This window comes from Myxocyprinus asiaticus, chromosome 9 (genome assembly GCF_019703515.2).
Source record: "Myxocyprinus asiaticus isolate MX2 ecotype Aquarium Trade chromosome 9, UBuf_Myxa_2, whole genome shotgun sequence".
Classification (NCBI taxonomy): Eukaryota; Metazoa; Chordata; class Actinopteri; order Cypriniformes; family Catostomidae; genus Myxocyprinus; species Myxocyprinus asiaticus.
Window position 1 is genome coordinate 50,769,110 of NC_059352.1, and position 19,275 is coordinate 50,788,384.

At 36.7% G+C, this 19,275-nt stretch overlaps 1 protein-coding gene across 1 annotated transcript in view; it reads left to right on the plus strand.

Moving 5' to 3' along the window:
- Positions 1-9,388, plus strand: part of LOC127445899 (protein-glutamine gamma-glutamyltransferase 2-like) — a 32,542-nt gene extending 23,154 nt beyond the window's left edge. The window contains exons 8-13 of the mRNA XM_051706374.1: positions 907-1,010; positions 2,175-2,414; positions 4,317-4,592; positions 5,365-5,525; positions 5,685-5,821; positions 8,075-9,388. Of these exons, the coding sequence (XP_051562334.1) occupies positions 907-1,010; positions 2,175-2,414; positions 4,317-4,592; positions 5,365-5,525; positions 5,685-5,821; positions 8,075-8,225 (1,069 nt within the window). The 3' untranslated portion in view covers positions 8,226-9,388. The remainder of the gene's footprint in view (positions 1-906; positions 1,011-2,174; positions 2,415-4,316; positions 4,593-5,364; positions 5,526-5,684; positions 5,822-8,074) is intronic.
- Positions 9,389-19,275: the final 9,887 nt, after the last annotated feature.

Sequence of the window (19,275 nt, forward strand, 5' to 3'; positions counted from 1 at the left end):
AATGCTAACTTCACGTGCTGTCAGCTTTATCGTATATATGAGTTTCCTACTAGGAAGTTGCACATGAATGCAAGTCATAATTCACGAATGGTAAACTCAGAGATAATTTTGATACCTGAGTTTCCGAGTTGGGAGGAGACATAAACTTTCAACATGGCGGAGGAGAGCACACTTTCTGCAGTGAATGATAGGTTTTATTAATTTTTCTAAATACAGCTACCTTGTTAATCTCTTGCTGTTTCTGTAACATATATTTATATATATCAGTAACCATTTGATGCACATTATACATTTTTTACACAGAGAAAATAGCATGTATTTGACCAAAATTCCATTATCATCGATAAGCTGACAAACACGTATTACAGTGTCAAAATAGTTCCCCAAGAAATATGCAAGAATAAACCTGGCGTCCTCCAAGTTTCCTACTCTCTCTGATAACATCGCACTTGAACGTGACATATTCGTAATTACGACTCCAGTAGTGTGAAGTAGGATAATTCCGCTAGCATGTGAAGGCAGCATGCTTCTAGTAAAAATAGTTTATAAATATGAAACCTCAAGAATTAGGTTAAAAATAAGCACATAATGGCTCCTAAAAGTATTATCATGAATACCTGACACACTTTTTTTGTATAATAGTTTTGCTTAAAACGTGTGCTTGTACCATCTTTATTTAAAACAGACAACACTTGGTTTGATATTTTGTTATTTAATGCAATAATCCAGACATTAAGTGCCTGAATACCTTTGGTGGAACTGTATGTGTCAGCTTGTGTATTTAGGGATATTGTCGTTATGTAAGTAAGAAGCTGCTGTTTTACTAGTGCATTGAGAGCCTGTAGTTGTTTACAAAAAAATCATTAATCATAAATAAACATTTAAAATCTTTATTATTTCATGTAGGAACTATCACTGCTGGGTTGAGAGTTGGATGACCCGACCTGACCTCTCATCTGGTTTTGATGGGTGGCAGGCGAGTGACCCGACACCACAGGAGAAAAGTGAAGGTATATAGAATATTCTATAGTTTTTAGGGGCCAAGCACTGAAAGTGCGTAGGTACCTATTGTATTCGTTATTGTTCTTCATCTTATTATTATTCTTCCGCCATTGAAATCTATGGCAGCCCATAGAACCGTACGTAGGAAAAGTTATGAAATTTGGCACACTGATAGAAGACACTCTTAACTATAACTGACCCAAATTTGGGGTCTCTAACGCCAATGCTCTAGCGCCACCAACTGTTCAAAATTGCACTTATGTTTGGGCTCATAACTTCTGGTTTCAATTTCCGTCTGACTAGATTTTCCACCATTTTGAATTTTCCGAAAAAATAAATACTTTTTCGAACTTCTCCTAGACCATAAGTCTGATTTGCACAAAATTTGTTGTGTATCATCTAGAGACACAGCGGACAAAAATTTATCAAAAGCTTTTTGATAGACCAAACTGTTCTCGAATAACTCTTCAACGAATTGAATGGCGAGTACTCCAAAATGGACGTGAGGCTGTATCTTTGCAAAGCTTTGGCGTATTAACACCAAACTTGGTATATGTTATAGCCATCATGACTTGAGGGTGCCTGTAGCATTTCAGCACAGTGCCACCTAGTGGTCAGGAGATATGAAGAATGCCTATTTTTGCTTATAATGTCTGAATAGTTTGGTTACTGCTCCACCTACTGGTCAAAAATTATAATTACTTGTATTTTATCAATTGTACCTATGTTTTTTATGCTGCTTTTCTTAAAGTCATAATCAGTGATGTCCACTGACACTTCCATACATGCCATACGTTGGTGTGCTTGGCCCCGTAATTGCTGCTTGCAGCTATATTTTAAATTTGCAATCAGATGGATCAGACATGCATCAGCTTGAAGATTTCTTTTAATGCATTTTTATTTTAAATATGACATCAAATTAGAAATCCAGTAAATTAGAAACCCAATTAAAATGCAATTAGCTATCGTCAAAGTGTAAATGTATAGTTTGTAACGCACAGTTTTGCAGTTTAGTTTCAATAGAAGGTTCTTTTTGGACTGGGGTCGAAGTTTTGAGTTCTGAAAGTTATTAACTCTTTTATTTAAAAAGATCAAGGAAATTACAATGTCTCATGTTATGACCCTTTTAAAGAAGCAAAAAGCATCACCTCAAAAATTATTTATTCTCTCAGGTGTGTTCTGTTGTGGACCAGTCCCTGTACGGGCAGTAAAGGAAGGAGAGCTCACATTAAAGTATGACGCTGCATTTGTTTTTGCGGAGGTGAACGCAGACCTAGCGTTCTTCCTGAAGTATAAAGACGGCAGTACAAGAAAAATCGTGAATGACCAGAAGGTTGGACAGAAGATCAGCACTAAGAGTGTGGGCTGTGATGTGAGAGAAGATATCACACACCTGTACAAATATCCTGAAGGTAGAAATATACACACATTACATGTAAGCTGTCAGATTCGATATATATATATATATATATATATATATATATATATATATATATATATACACAGTTGTGCTCAAAAGTTTGCGTACCCTGGCAGAAATTGTGAAATTTTGGCATTGATTTTGAAAATATGACTGATCATGCAAAAATCTTTTATTTAAGGATAGTGATCATATGAAGCTATTTATTATCACATAGTTGTTTGGCTCCTTTTTAAATCATAATGATAACAGAAATCACCCAAATGGCCCTGATCAAAAGTTTACATACCCTTGAATGTTTGGCCTTGTTACAGACAAACAAGGTGACACACACAGGTTTAAATGGCAATTAAAGGTTAATTTCTCTCACCTGTGGCTTTTTAAATTGCAATTAGTGTCTGTGTATAAATAGTCAATGAGTTTGTTAGCTCTCACGTGGATGCACTGAGCAGGCTAGATACTGAGCCATGGGGAGCAGAAAAGAACTGTCAAAAGACCTGCATAATAAGGTAATGGAAATTTATAAAGATGGAAAAGGATATAAAAAGATATCCAAAGCCTTGAAAATGCCAGTCAGTACTGTTCAATCACTTATTAATAAGTGGAAAATTCGGGGATCTCTTGATACCAAGCCAAGGTCAGGTAGACCAAGAAAGATTTCAGCCACAACTGCCAGAAGAATTGTTCAGGATACAAAGAAAAACCCACAGGTAACCTCAGGAGAAATACAGGCTGCTCTGGAAAAAGATGGTGTGGTTGTTTCAAGGAGCCCAATACGACGATACTTGAACAAAAATGAGCTGCATGGTCAAGCTGCCAGAAAGAAGCCTTTACTGTGCCAATACCACAAAAAAGCCCGGTTATGATATGCCCGACAACACCTTGACACGCCTCACAGCTTCTGGCACACTGTAATTTGGAGTGACGAGACCAAAATAGAGTTTTATGGTCACAACCATAAGCGCTATGTTTGGAGAGGGGTCAACAAGGCCTATAGTGAAAAGAATACCATCCCCACTGTGAAGCATGGTGGTGGCTCACTGATGTTTTGGGGGTGTGTGAGCTCTAAAGGCACGGGGAATCTTGTGAAAATTGATGGCAAGATGAATGCATCATGTTATCAGAAAATACTGGCAGACAATTTGCATTCTTCTGCACGAAAGCTGCACATGTGACGCTCTTGGACTTTCCAGCATGACAATGACCCTCCAGGTGTTACAGCAGAAAAAGGTGAAGGTTCTGGAGCGGCCATCACAGTCTCCTGACCTTAATATCATCGAGCCACTCTGGGCAGATCTCAAACGTGTGGTTCATGCAAGATGACCAAAGACTTTTCATGACCTGGAGGCATTTTGCCAAGACGAATGGGCAGCTATACCACCTGGGGCCTCATAGACAACTATTACAAAAGACTGCATGCTGTCATTGATGCTAAAGGGGGCAATACACAGTATTAAGAACTAAGGATATGCAGACTTTTGAACAGGGGTCATTTCAATTTTTTCTTTATTGCCATGTTTTGTTTTATGATTGTGCCACTCTGTTATAACCTACAGCTGAATATGAATCCCATAAGAAATAAAAGAAATGTGTTTTGCCTGCTCATTCATGTTTTCTTTAAAAATGGTACATATATTACCAATTCTCCAAGGGTATGCAAACTTTTGAGCACAACTGTATATACACACACACACACACTGGGACACTGTTAGTGTACAGTGTTTCCACATAACTTTAGGTGCGGCTGCAGCAAGAAACACAAGTTGCCCTGTTATAATTCATGATGTGACTCGTTTGGAAAACATGATGAAGAGAGCTTTGCAGTGAACATTTCTATGTAAGCTTTGACTGTTGATGGGTTTTGACCTGTGGTGACACATGATTCCTCATGCAGGTTCAGCGGAGGAGCGGAAGGTTTTTGAGAAAGCCAAACACCAGAACAAGTTGAATCAACAGCAGGCGAACGCCGGGCTATACGTCACCATCAAGCTCTCCTCCGGGATCAGGAAGGGCTGCGACTTTGATGTGTTTGCAGTTGTGACAAATAACACAGTGGAAGAGAAGAAGTGTCGTCTTGTGTTTGCATCCCGCGCCGTGTCTTATAATGGAGTCACTGGACGAGAGTGCGGCTTTAAAGATCTGCTCAATGTGGAACTATTGCCAGGAGCAGGTGGGTGACTTTTAGTTTTTATATGACTGATGTGTGTGATTAAATATTAAAGGGGTCATGTAATTAGAATTATTTTTTCTTGATCCTTTGAAATAAAACAGTAGTTTATTGTACCATTTAGTCATTTGTTACTCAAAACCCCCAGTCCACCCAGAGGATTTAATGAAACTAATTTCATTCACCTCATGTCCGGACTACCGCAATTACGAGTTTCTGACCTGTAAAAATGCTTACGTATTGTCAAACTCATAATTACAAGTTGGAAACTCTGAATTGAAATGCTAAAGGTAGTTTGTCGTCTTAAACATATATTTCTGTTTGATATGCCATTTCATTATAGCCAGTGTTACTTGGTGTGCTTACTTTGTTCTTAAATATTTAGCAAGGAATATGGAGATAAATTTATGTTAAGATTTTGCCATGTTTTTTTTTATTTTATAATGGTCAAAAAGAAAAGAAATTGGGGTAAAAAACTAAATTATGGTTGCTTTTGGCGCAAGAAACCCTTAAGATTATATATATATATATATATATATATATATATATATATATATATATATATAATTTATTAAAAGCTCTGTCATAACAAGTTATATGCAAACTTTCTCTCTTTGTTTAAATTTTACAGTTAGAATAATAACATAGCTGTTGCCCAGTTTTTGTTTACAAAAATACTTTAGGCTGGTTAATTAATAATCAAATAAAAAAGCACTTTTTATGTGTGTGTTATGGATATAGTATGTGTCTTGACTGTGTTGTGTGTTTGTTTCAGAAAGGAAGGTTCCTCTGAGGCTGAACTACAGTAAATACTGTAATAATCTAATGGAGGATAATCTAATTCGTCTAGGCGCTCTGCTCATTGACTACAGCACCAGAGAAGCTGTCATGGCCATGAGAGACATTGTAGTGGACAACCCAGATATCAAAATCAGGGTACAGTCACATGGTTACCATTGCAACCCCTCAGTCACCATGATCACAAAATAAATGTTGTTATCACCATGTCAACCCCATTTAAGTACAATCGCCATGTCAGGTCCAAGATGTTGAGCACACTCGTAAATGCATGATAATGTAGATATGTTTTTTTAGATTCTTGGAGAACCCAAGGAGAACCGTAAGCTGGCAGCAGAACTTACGCTGCAGAACCCACTGCCAGAACCTTTACAAGGCTGCTGTTTCACTATAGAGGGTGCAAACCTCACGGGCGGCTACAGCATCACTGAGAAGTAAGAACACTAACTAACAATAATACTAGAAGTAAGAACACTAATGTTTATGTCTTCAAATGAGGAAGCGGCTAGTTGGCATGAAATATTGTGGGGAAGTTGACATGTACTGCGGTGTTACATGCTGCACTCAATCGGAAACTTAACATAATTTCTGCTCATTCTTTCATAAATATTATTAAGGCTGTCGATTTAACGAGTTAATGTAGTGTGATTAATTACATAAAAATGATCATGCCCTCTGAACATACAAAAATGCATTAAAAATAAATTTTCCATCAAATAAGCCATGCAAGCTAAAAGTACCACCTTGTCACCGTCTTTGTGAGTACCAGTCAGCAGGGGGCAGTAAGCATAAATCCAGCTGTACAGACAAGAAATCGAAGACGACTTCACAGCGCAGAATGCATGGGTCTCGAGATCCAGTGGTTTCAAACTACATTTAACTTGACATAATGTCCTAAAAAGGCAGCATTTATGGCCAGAGACACTGTAAACTTGGGACACATGTTGCAATCACAGTGACGCTTTAAAATCTTGTGTATATACACGTAGACCAACGAAAATAGTGCTTACGCAATGCAAGAACACATTCCGTGGTAACATCCCCTTAAGTCTACCTCGGACAGACTGACAAACTCAATTTGTATATGTGTTTGTCTGCAAAAATTGGTCAATGATTTCCGAATTTCCGAACTATCCCAGTAGCCAAAGCTGGAACTACAGTCATGCGCAACTTCGCCACAGCGTTTTTTCACTTCTTTGCAAATGTCGTATCTGGTATGTGTCATCAAAAGAACAGTGTGGGGTATTTTCGGGGCTTTAACATTTGTCACATGGTGGCACATCGGGTTCCAATTTGGGTGGATAGAAATTTAGAACATGCTGATAACCAATGTTGCTTGTGTCTTAAATATTTCCCCCCCCCAAAAAACCTTAAACATAGTTTTTTCCAGACTTCCCAGACAATCCCCGATTTTTTTCGAAAAACATTCAAAATGTCATTTTTATCACTGCCATTGACACCACAGAATTCTATTAACCTCGTGTGACCCCTCGTTTACATGCGTGGTATATTTTGGCTTTGCGACAAGCAACAAATAATTTAAATGAATTTAAACGGACTGAATACTGTTTACAAGACTCTAGACTGTCATGTAAAGGGTTAAACTTCTTCCGCATCGAGTCGTGATGCGGCCACACTACGTCGATTTCCCTGAATCGCTTCTATGTGTGCAGAGCCAACAAAAGTGCCTCTGGTAAGAAACCGATTTAAGTTTTTTTCATTGAAACCTATTTGGGTGTAAATAGTTGCGTCTCTTGTTTCATTTGATATGCCGCTTAAAAAAATGCATGAATTTTTCACGCGTCAACACGCTGATAAACATGATGTCCACATACGTGGATTCTGGGACATTATTCCCTCGAAAGTTGAAAAGACATGTTGGTTATTATGAATCACTTTCAACTTTAACACATCTGTGGGTCATTTCGCTTCATTTAAAATAAATGTTGTTATATTTTATTCTGTTATCATTGTGCAATACGATTCTATTCATTAACATTAGTAAATACATTCCTACATTTACTTTTTACATGGAGAATGCTGAAAAATGTTGCTTGCAGAGGCTTTATATGGAGTTAGGATGAAAATAAGGTGCATTTTGAACTGTTCTGAGACCAGTGCAGACAGACAGCACACTGGAGGTTAAGTCATTCACTAAATAGGGAGCTAGGGTCAGAATTATTTATGCTAATTTCTGATGTAATGTCTGTAACGTCTCAAAAACATGAATAACCAACACTCCTGGAAACAGTTGGATTAAAAAAAATAGCTTGTATTATTTAAAATGTCACAACTTAGTCCCACTGTCCACATATAAGGACATACATTTTTAGGAAAACTATTTGCTCTAGAATTGTTTTTGCATTTATATTAGGTGTTACTAGTTACAAATCAAAAAGCGAAATGGAAAATGCACACGGCAGTCACTCAGGGGGCTCAGGAGGTTATTTTAATTATTTCAATATTTTTTTTCCAGATTTAATTGATAAAATCTGAGATTTTTCATTTTGTCTCAGAGTTTTGGACCCCGCTCAATATTTAAAAAGAGTGAGGAATTACAACACTAATTGTTCTTTACTATGGTCCAACAATTTACATTTGAACAAACAATAATCAGGTAAGGAATGTGTAAAAGATTGAAAACGTGTGGTTTCTGAGTCTGACTTATAAACATTTCATCCCTCCAGACTCGAGTCGAGCATTGAACCCGGACAAGAGGCTAAAGTCAAAATCTACTTCACTCCAACTCAGTGCGGCCTGCGCAAACTCGTAGTGGATTTTGACAGTGACAAGCTGGGCCATGTAAGAGGATACAGGAATGTTATCATTGGAAAATAAGACCTTTCAACCTTTAATGTGGTAGAGAATGGAAAGTGGAATCATCTGTTTTTCTGTGTGCCACTTGTGATTATTGAGAGAGTATTACTATGTCTTTTATATACAGTATATTTCTAAGAATGTGAAAAACATTAATTTCACACTACAAACTGGCTTCTATAGCATTTCAAACTGTCCACAGTATGCCATTTCTGAAAATAGTAAAGTGTGGTACTCAGTATGCATGGATATATGGGTCATTGACAAATAAGGTCATCCGGGGTAAAAATATGTTTTAAAAATCAAAGAAATGTAATATTTGTGTCCATGTTTGTTTAATTAAAAAAAAAAAAAAAACCTTTATAACATTTGTTACAATATATATATATATATATATATAATTACTTTAATAATGTCAAACGTATCTATGAATTATGCATTAATAAGTAAAAATGCATTAAAATAGTTGCACCTTGTGCCTCAATACATGAGAGTTTACACAACTTAATCATTAAACAAAAACACTTTCAGACATATTTTCCAAGGTAAAAATAAATAAATATATGTTTTGCAAATATTTTGAATTTTTGAGTCATGAATATGGAGACGTTTTCTCAGGGTTACACCAAATGACCCGAGTAAAATATTTTCCTTTCATAAAATTGCCAAATAATTAAAAGTCGAAAGGGTTTTTCACATGATATCAGATGTGTATTCAAGTAATTATCTTGAGTGCCATTTTTAGTGTATTTTTCAACAACTTAATAGATCCAGACAAAAAAATGGCATCACATCATTGACCCATTCACAAAAAAAAAAGAAAAAAAAAATGTATGCATTTTAATTTCATAACAAATTGAACTGTGTAAACTTTTAGAGTTTAAAATCATAAACTTTTGTTAAAGATTACACAATTCAGTTTGATGGCTAAATATTTTTGTGTTTATGTCAAATCTTTTCATTTGTACCTTAAACATGCCACATCCCTGGATGTTTGAAAGCTTAAATGTTGGTATTGCATATTAAGAAGTATTACCCTGCAATTAAAAAGAAAATTATGAATGAATGAAAGAAATTGAAAATCAGTGTGACTTTCATTGACTGTGAACATATGTCTTGTGTTTTGTCTTATGTATCATTGTATTCCGAGATTACTTTTTATTAAAAGGAATATTTACACATCAGTGATGGTGATTTAATGTTCAGAAACTGGCACGTCCGGTCATGGTGAGGTAATGATGAAGTTCAACCACTGTAAAGAGTTCAGACTTCTACCTGTATAATCTTTAAAAAAAAAACGACCTGAGTTCAGAAATAATGCCATCATATTATCCCTTTTAAACTTAGAAACAACTGTAAATAATAATAATATAAAAACGTATTGACATTTTCTGCAAGTGAACTCGTCAATAACACTTTAATCTGTAAATATCAACCCTTCATACTGTGATTTTGTGAAAATTGGATATTAGTGGAAATATCTGAATTAAATTCTCTGCGAAGCTCCTTGTAGTTTCAAAATCACCTTTTGAAAATGGAAAATAAACCCTTCTATAGAATGAGAAGGAGCAAAAACATTCATGGTCTTTTCTCTTCTATACAATTTTTGTTTATATTTCCAACAACCACAGGGCTCCCGTGAACTAAACATTATCAGAGACATAATTAAACTGACAGAACACAATGTACATATATACTGAATTCAGCAATGTAATCACTCAGAGGTAAGCAACATTTAAAGTGGAATTTGTACAGAACATATCTGTATAAAAAAGGTGAAAACAGATGCTAAATAGCCATGCACAGTCTCCTTGTATGTCATTGCAGAGTGTAGATATGATTCCTCTGTGTACTTTCAAGACAAATTTCCTCACTGAATCAATAATGCCTTTGTGCACCATTAAAACATTTCTTCACCTGTTTTATGTAAGTGCTGATGGAAAGAGTCAAACAGACAAACATGTAGAGGGAGAAGTTCTTGAATTAAGTAAAATATGGAGAATGAATCTTTTGTTTGCCTTGATGGACATTTAATTGTTCAAACGTTTAATGTGAGCATGATTTTTTAAAAAGTAAACTAATAAATATTTATATTGGAACTACATTTACATTTAATCTTTCAGCATATGATTTGTATAAAGCAGCTTACTAATGAAGAAAAGCACAAGCAATTTGAACACTTATATAAAGTTTTATGTTTATATAAATATATAAAATTTGTGGTAATGAAATATTTACATTAATTACATAGTATTTTTTCTTTTATTATTATTATACAAGTTTCTAGGTAATGAAACAGGAAATCCTGTTTTTTGTTACATTTTTAAGTTACATTATATTGTATTTTATTTATTAATATATATATATATATATATATATATATATATATATATATATATATATATATATATATATATATATATATTTTTTTTTTTTTTTTTTTACACCTTTTTTGTTCTTCTAGTTATGTTTGACCCCCATTGAAAACTATTAGGAATGCATAAATACTTGATAGTGTTTTCTATAAACAGCAGTATAAGAAATGTTTATTATGCTCCTAAAGTGAAATATAATGTATTAAATAATACATACATTTGTACAAAAAAAACTTAATGAAAAAAATAGTTTGAAAATGTGTCCAAAATTAAAATAGACATAACACACTTTGCATGTGTTGTCATGTTTCTTGCTCTTGTAAGAGATTTGACTGTTCTCTGAATTCCTTGTTAATAATGATCTGTTTAATTTTTAGAACAAACCACCTTGAATAGTAGGTAACATATTCCAAAACAACATTTAATTATCAGTTAATAGACAATTGAATTAATGCACAAAAACACATAAGTAATGAATAAAGATGAGGGGTGAATACTGACCTCTGTTGCTCAAAGGGAGAAATGCTTTATTACACTTTTATTAGTGGCTACATAAAGCATTACACAGATTTTAAACTAGCCAGTTACACAGTATATATATGTCATAAACAAATTAAATAATGATGCTTTCTCATGTTATGTGCATCTATTGTACAAACACATACTTTCTAAATCTTTAAATTTAGAAATATACGTTTTATATACTTCAGACAAACGTTTAGGCTGAAGCATGTACTACCAGATTAGCCAATTTATGACTGTTATTTGCCATAAGTTATTTACTGGATGTAGGCCTGCTGTCTACCCCTTATCCTTTCATGTCGTCACATGTTATGTGGTAAGTTTCAAAACTGAGCATTTAAACAACCTTTTAGCAATTGCTTTCAGCAAAATGTTTAAACTATTATAAAACAACAAATAATAATACACAGCAACATTTTTAAATGCAGTGTGAAGCATTTATATGTTTCCACTGGGGGTGCGGGGTGGGGGCTTTACCTCCTCTACGCCCATGAACATTACATTAAGTCCCTGACAATCACTGTTTTAAGAAAAAAAAAAAAAATAGAAAAAAAAAATTGTGTTAATCTATCTTTATTTCATAGTTTATTTTTCAATTATTAATATTATTATTATTATGTTTATATTTTCAATAGTATTTATGATCTAATGTGTATTGGTAATTTCCACCTGTTGTCACAGAGTGATTTTTAAGTCACTGCAAAAGAGGCCGGTGGAAGAAGTTGGAGAGAGTAAAATGTTTGGAATTTGAATGATTTTGAATTAATAATTTATTTTTTTTTTAAATCAAAATCGACCTTTAGAAGTGCGTTCCGGTACAGTCACAGTTAATACTAGCCATGATATGTGTTTTAGTAATAAATGAAAATTATTAATAATTCTTACATTCTCTATGTATGGAGCACACATCCAAATTCTGATGAGAATCACATTCACTGTCATAGACAGATAGATGTCATTGATGACGTAGATAATGCACAAACTTTTTTTTGCCTTTGCATTTAATCTTACACGAGTTCTCTTAAATCTCTAATATAATATACAGTATATTGCGGCATCTTTTGCCCCGTATCCACCTAGTAATAAAGTGCAACTAAGTCAGAAAAGACAAAGAAAGTGCAAAAAAAAAATGGTGCGGTTGAAATTCAATCTAAGCATAAACGCAAAATATCAAGCAGAATTATCTGCTATTTTAGCGTATTACCTGTATTAAAGGAGCTTCAGGTGTTTGTGCTTCTTTTCTGTGTTGATATCAGACACACTGAAGAAGATCCATAAAGTTCTTATGATTGTGTGTGTATCTGCTTTTTTTAACTTTCCAATTGGACGGTTATTTCCTTTTAAAGCCGCTCGTAAACGGCAAACTTTAAACTCTTGTATTAGCGCAGAAGTTGATTGACAGGTGAGGGGTGGAGCTTCACTGCTGCCGGGACGCATACAGGACAGATTAGCATTTACACCTCAAATGTGATCTGGACACATGTGTTTTTGACCACATTCATGTGTGGTTTTTGTGATCTGATCACAAAACATTTTAGACCCCGTTTAGACTTGTATTCAGTGCTGACCACATGTGATCGGATCACCCGAAACGCATCTTAATACCAGGTGAAAATGGGGCCTTTGTATAATTTTTTTAATAAACAACTTTATAGATCTTAAGTGTTTTTCTTCACCAAATATTAATAAAATTACTACTATTGCTGTGACTTGCAGTGCACTCTGCGCCTTTGAATACCAAAAACAAAATCATTATTGCAGTGCTATTTTTAATAGTCATTAGCAGTATTAAAGTATCTAATAATGGGTCAGACTGAAGATTGACTGACTGTGTTTTATTGCTTGCACTGTTGGAGCATTATTTAAATTCGTTTAATTAGTAACATGCAGGGTTTTGAGCAAATATAACACAAGTAGATGTACACGGCAATAAGATACAGTCAAACGTTTGTTTTAACAGTCATTATGAGTGTGCATTACGCAGTGATTTTACACAAATGCACTTAACACAAGTATATACAGTATGTGTGACACTGGCATATAATTAACATTGTTCCAATTAATAAGTGAGTTATAATTGACGACAGACCGCTGAATCATTGAAAAATAATGCACACCCCGAGGTGGTAAAACAGCATGACATGAAGCACAGTGACCGTTACACCTTGAGCGTGCAATATTTTTCAACAATTCAGTGGGCTGGAGTCAATTATTCCACTTATACCACGGTTACCACACCTTAAGACATTGTTCAAGGTTTTATCTCATTTTCTGGTTTTCGTCCCTAAAACACTCCTGTGAGTGGAACTATTTTCTTCCGCCACAGATTCAGCATATTGCTTTAATACAGCCTGAGCCTTCATTGCTAGTTCGACAAAGTCACTTTACAAATAGAAACGGAGGATTGCAATGCTTGCACTGCTTTACTGGAGCACTTACTGAAATAACAAGGTAGTGCGTTTGAGTGTTTCTGCGTGTGTGTGTGCATGAGGTAAAGCAAGAGAAAGAAAACAGAGAGATTGCATGTGGGATTACCTGTGTTTGCAGCTCTCGTCAGCAGAAGCATCGCTTGAAATCACCAAGATGTAAGTTTAAGTATACTTCTCAGTGTCGCCATTCTTATATATAGCTTTCCTATTGCTACCCAACTGTTTAATTGAGTTGACATCACTATGTGCCCGGCCTGCGAGTATGTGTATGTGTGTATGTGTCTGTGTGTGAGAGTGTGTGTGAGAAAGGGAGAGGTGGGGGGGTAGCGAGGGTGCTTTCCACAGATATTAAAAGTTGTTTCGGATTATACAGAAACTGTTGTATTGATCAAGTCACAGGGATGCTTTGACATCAAGGCTCTGTTTGTTGATAGCGACTTGAGTTTCTATGTGTATGTGTACGCGTATGTACAGTATGTCTGTCAGTGTGTGTAGATGGGATGAGAGAGGGAGCGCAAGGGCGCTGTTCAAGATATTATAGACATTGTTTGTTGTTCTTATCCAATATTTTTAACCAATGTCTTTGTTTTAATTGGTTATTTTGTTGTGGTAGCCTGTACGTCTCTTTGAAATAACTGAAATAATTTGGAGTGATATGAAACTGTAATGCGGTCAAGACGTTTACTGGAAAATAATTGCACACCTTAGAATGTCTGTCAACCAATCAGAATTAAGCATTCAACAGGCCTGTGGTATAACATGTTTTAAACGTTACAACTTTTTTTACACTTGACTGTGTATACGTGATAATACTGTCAGTCAACTTGTCCAGCAGGTGAATTGAAACAGTTTGTGTCTCGAAAGTTTTCTTTCTCTATGAGCAAATTAACAACATATTGTTGGGCCTCATGTATTCAGATAGAAGACAAAGGCAGGCCTAACACAGTCGTAAAACCTAACTCAGCCCCCACATACCAAGTCATAAATTTTACTGATAAAAAGGATCGAAATCTCAGCTCCTATTGATGGGGCACACAACAGAACGTCCCTCAACAATGACATCATCAAGAGTAGAAATACCTCTGAAATGCTTCCGGGATTTGCTTCCAGCAACTTTGCTTGCCGTGTGTAGACGCAGCTCATCACTGCTCTCAGGTGCAGCCTCGTGGCACAAGGAAGTAACGTCTGACTTGAAACTGTGGCCATACAATCTCCATCTCGCTGGACGAGTTGAGATTACTCTGTGTTCCACCGAACACTCTTACGGATCCGAAGGAGACCACCGAGCAAGCCGCATCTTCATCCGTTTGCCTGCAAAAGTGAAGAGAGAAAAGATTTCTCTTCCATCTTCAATCAAGTCGACATTGCTGATTTCTCCGCCAGCCCACCGAGAATCAGCAACTGTACCGCCCGCCGACAGAGTGAGGAAACGACCTCCCGTCATCACCCGAGCCTCGATGAACCGAGTCTGAGTTAAAGGATTGATGAACACACATTCTGTCCTCATGCGATTTAAGTAAGAGGTTTACGTCTGGGCAGAGATAGAATATTATAGTGTGTTATTCTTGTGTATCAAGGTTATTGCTTGTACAATTTACGGACCACCATGTCCGCTCATTATTAATACTCACGAATTTGATTTGCTGTATTGTAGTCCAACCACATTGGGCTGTTGTGCATTTTCGCCATCGCGGGTGAGACCGGCAAACTGAGTTTATCCATTAAAGAATCAAAGACCACGGGATGGTTTACGAGCCGTCCACCGCGTCTCTGAGTGATAAACTAACAGCTGCTTTCTCTCCCACGATCGTGAAATCGGCTTTGGGGCCGTCACTTAATTCTCTCTCTCTCTCTCTCGTACTAACCACACACACACACACACACGCGACCCCTCACAAACATTCTGGCACACATTTTTGGCTAGTAGATAGCTTCGTGATAAAGCTCAGCTTTGTCCCTAAGCTACCATTGACTGGTTTCTCTCCGCCCACATTCGCGGCCATATTCCCTGGCCGGAAGTTGCGTGTGACATACTCTCCACGAGAGTCACGTCCGCCATTTTGTGCGCGTCCCTCCTTATACACACTCACACACACACACACACACACACACACACATACACTCTCACACACACCTTAAGTGTTATAGGATTATTTTAGTTTCCGTATCTAATCATATCACTGTTTAGTTTGTGGTTGTAAGTCAGAAGTTTATTGACTGCATTTTATTCATTATTAATTGATATTACTGCATAAATAAACTTTGTTATTTTACAAAGAGAAGTGTTTTGGTTTGTTTTGCATACACCTGTGTCATGCTGATGGGATGTCAGTGCTCGGATTCAAGCTTTCATTCATTGTTTTTTTCCCCAAAAATCGATATTCTTCGGATGTCGATTTTCCTAAGAAAACAATCTAATATTGAGACTGTTATACTATCTGGTTATTAGTCCCTGATTCCAGGGTGGTGCCCCATCAATGTTAATCCTTATTAATATTCTATTGATTTTTGATAACTGATAATTATCTTTGACGATTGTTGATTTTGAAGGATCAATAAGCTAGTGTTAATTTTAATTAATGTATCATAGATGTTAATGATTGGTGATTAACTTTGATAATTGTTGATTTAAAGGATTAAAAAAGCTAACATTGATTCTCATCAATGTTCTATTGATTTTAATAATTAATAATTATCTTTGATAATTATTAGTTATTGCTAATAACTAAACCCGCTCCTAAACGTAGCGCACTACATTACTGGAGCCCCATATGAGGTTTTAATGAGTTAGATTCAATTAATTAATTTAAATATTAATTAATAACTAAAGAAATAATTATTAATTATTTCTGATAGTAATACTGATCTAAACAACAAGTAAAGCCCTACAATATCGCTGCTGCAGCTTATAGAGAAATCAGTTTCGTTTTTTCGAACTGCACGCTAGAGAATCGTTTGCTTGTCTTGTTTGTTTTGCCAACTTGTCGGGTGGTTATTTCTTCTAACCCAGTGATGGGCGCAGTGTGGACCAGCTCAAAGGTGCGTTGAACCACCTACCATCCAAGGCCTGTAGGTTTACGTCATCCCTGACAGCCAAGGCCTACAGTGCCGCTGGACAAGCCGCCTCCGCCCTGCACGCCATGGCTCTCCTGCAAGTCCACCAAGCCAAGGCACTAAAGGAACTGCACGAGAGTAGTTCTGCCCCGGAATTGATGCAGAAGCTGCACTTGGCGACCGACCTCGCCCTCCTGGTGACAAAGGTAATGGCACGGTCTCTCGGGCGGGCGATGTCCATCTTCGAAGGGCGGGTGACGTTCGAAGATGCGGAAGACTTAAGTGGCCTACCACCCACGGTGGTAGACATGATCACTCAGGCAAGGGCCCCCTGTATGAGGCGCCTGTATGCCTTGAAGTGGCGTCTGTTTGCTACGTGGTGTTCTTCCCGATGCGAAGACCCCCAGAGATGCGCAGTCGGATCGGTACTTTCCTTCCTGCAGGAGAGGTTGGAAGGGCAGCTGTCCCCCTCCACCTTGAAGGTGTATGTAGCTGCTATAGCGGCACACCACGACACAGTGGACGGTAAGTCCTTAGGGAAGCACGACCTGATCATCAGGTTCCTGAGAGGCACCAGGAGGTTGAATCCCTTCAGACCATGCCTCATTCCCTCATGGGACCTCTCTGTAGTTCATCAGGGTCTATGGGGAGCCCCCTTTGAGCCCCTGCAGTCAGCTGAGCTTAAGGCACTCTCTTTAAAGACTGCCCTCCTGACTGCTCTCACTTCCATCAAGAGGGTAGGAGACCTGAAAGCATTCTCTGTCAGCAAAACGTGCCTGGGGTTCGGTCCGGGCTACTCTCTTGTGATCCTGAGACCCCGACCGGGCTATGTGCCCAAGGTTCCCACGACCCCTTTTAGGGATCAGGTGGTGAACCTGCAAGCGCTGCCCCAGGAGGAGGCTTGTGTTGGTTGTCCACTAATTCGTTTCCCTGTTGGTAAACTGTGTCTTCTTGGGCAGATGCCCCTCTGCCTCAGTCACCATGTTTGTAGAAACTCCTCCCCTGTAGGGTAGGACCTACCATGGGACTTCTCCACATGACATACTTCTGACAAAGCTTGGCAAGACCATGTGACATATTTCCATTCAAAATACTAAAAGTCTACAGGCAGATTAATATTGTGGATGATGAGAGTTTAAGAGATTTAATGCCCATTGCAATGAATATGCAACCTATGTGGCGACTAGTTCTTTCAGTTAGTCAAACCAGTTTACTATTACTTGAATTAGTGCTATTTTAGTGCATTTCTATCTTTGTTTGGAAAATGTTAATAAAGCATTATATTGATACATATTATTTTATTTTATTTCCTAAAATGGAAAAAGAAGTATTTTGACAAGAAAAGAAGAATCAATATTGTTAAATTTCAGCACTTTTAAAATCTGTGATTAATCGCGATTAACTAAAAAAAAAAACGCGATTAATTGCGATTAAAAATTTTTATCAACTGACAGCATTAGTTAAAATTATCACTGTTTCAAAAGTATAGTCACAAGATGTAAACAATATGTGTATTAACATGAATTTTGTGTGATAAAATAACTTTTCTGTGTAGTTATAGCCAATTTTACAACTTTGTTGCCATGATGACGAAATACCATAACCCTGTATCCCACAAAAACAATGATTAAAACTTTTTAAAAAAATTAACAGTTCAAATAATAAATGTGTTTCAACAGAAGAATTAATGTAAGTGCTTTTATGAAATGATATGCTTTATATTTCTGCTTTAAATATTGGGTGATGCAGTCTTAATGTATCGATCCAACAACTGCCCCAACTGAAGATTAATGTCTTAATTAAGCTAATCAGGTTGTGGAACTAAGCAACTACTTTCACTTACTGTAAGCTAAATTAATAAATTAATAAACATGAACTAAAATAAAGCTTGGCGATGAGCGTGTGCACTTGCTTCATCTTGTTTAAAAGCTGTGGGAGCTGTTCTATTTGAGGAATTAATTATGATGAAGTATGGAAAATGGCAGTTTTAAAAGGTGTTTTAACCTTGTGCAACCCCGCATACACATCCGTGGACATTGTATTTTGGCTTTGCTATATGCAGCGCATAATTTAAATTCATTTAGACCAACTGATCTCAGTTCAGAAGACTGTGCTGTCAGTGAAGGTTTAAACTTTCAACGCACGGAGTCATGTGACAAAACAACATGGCGCCGACCACAGCAGAGTTTGTCTTTGTGAGAAACGGCAACAAAACTACATCTGGTAAGAAACCTAATTAAGTGTTTACACTGAAACCTGTTTGAGTCTCTAGTTTCATCCAATATACAATTATTTTTTTTAAATTGAGCGATTTATTGTGAAACGCCACGCTGCTAAACACAATGTACACTAATTTGTTTTATTAGAAATCCTATATTTACTGTGCATTTTCACATTGAGAATCAATGGGTTCATCCAAAAGCTGAGAAATTTTGCTTTCAGAGGCTTTATATGGAGTGAGGATGAAAATAAGGTGCATTTCAAACTGTTCTGAGACCAGTGCAGACAGACAGCACACTGGAGGTTAAGTTATTCACTAAATAGGGAGCAAGGGAGCATCCTATAGCTCTCTATGCAGTTAAGTGCATTCACTCCTAAAATCTGATCAAAAGTTCAGTTTCAGGCTGCAGATGATGTTTGGATCACTCAACATGTTTGACAGACATGAGACAATGATAATCAGTACATAGA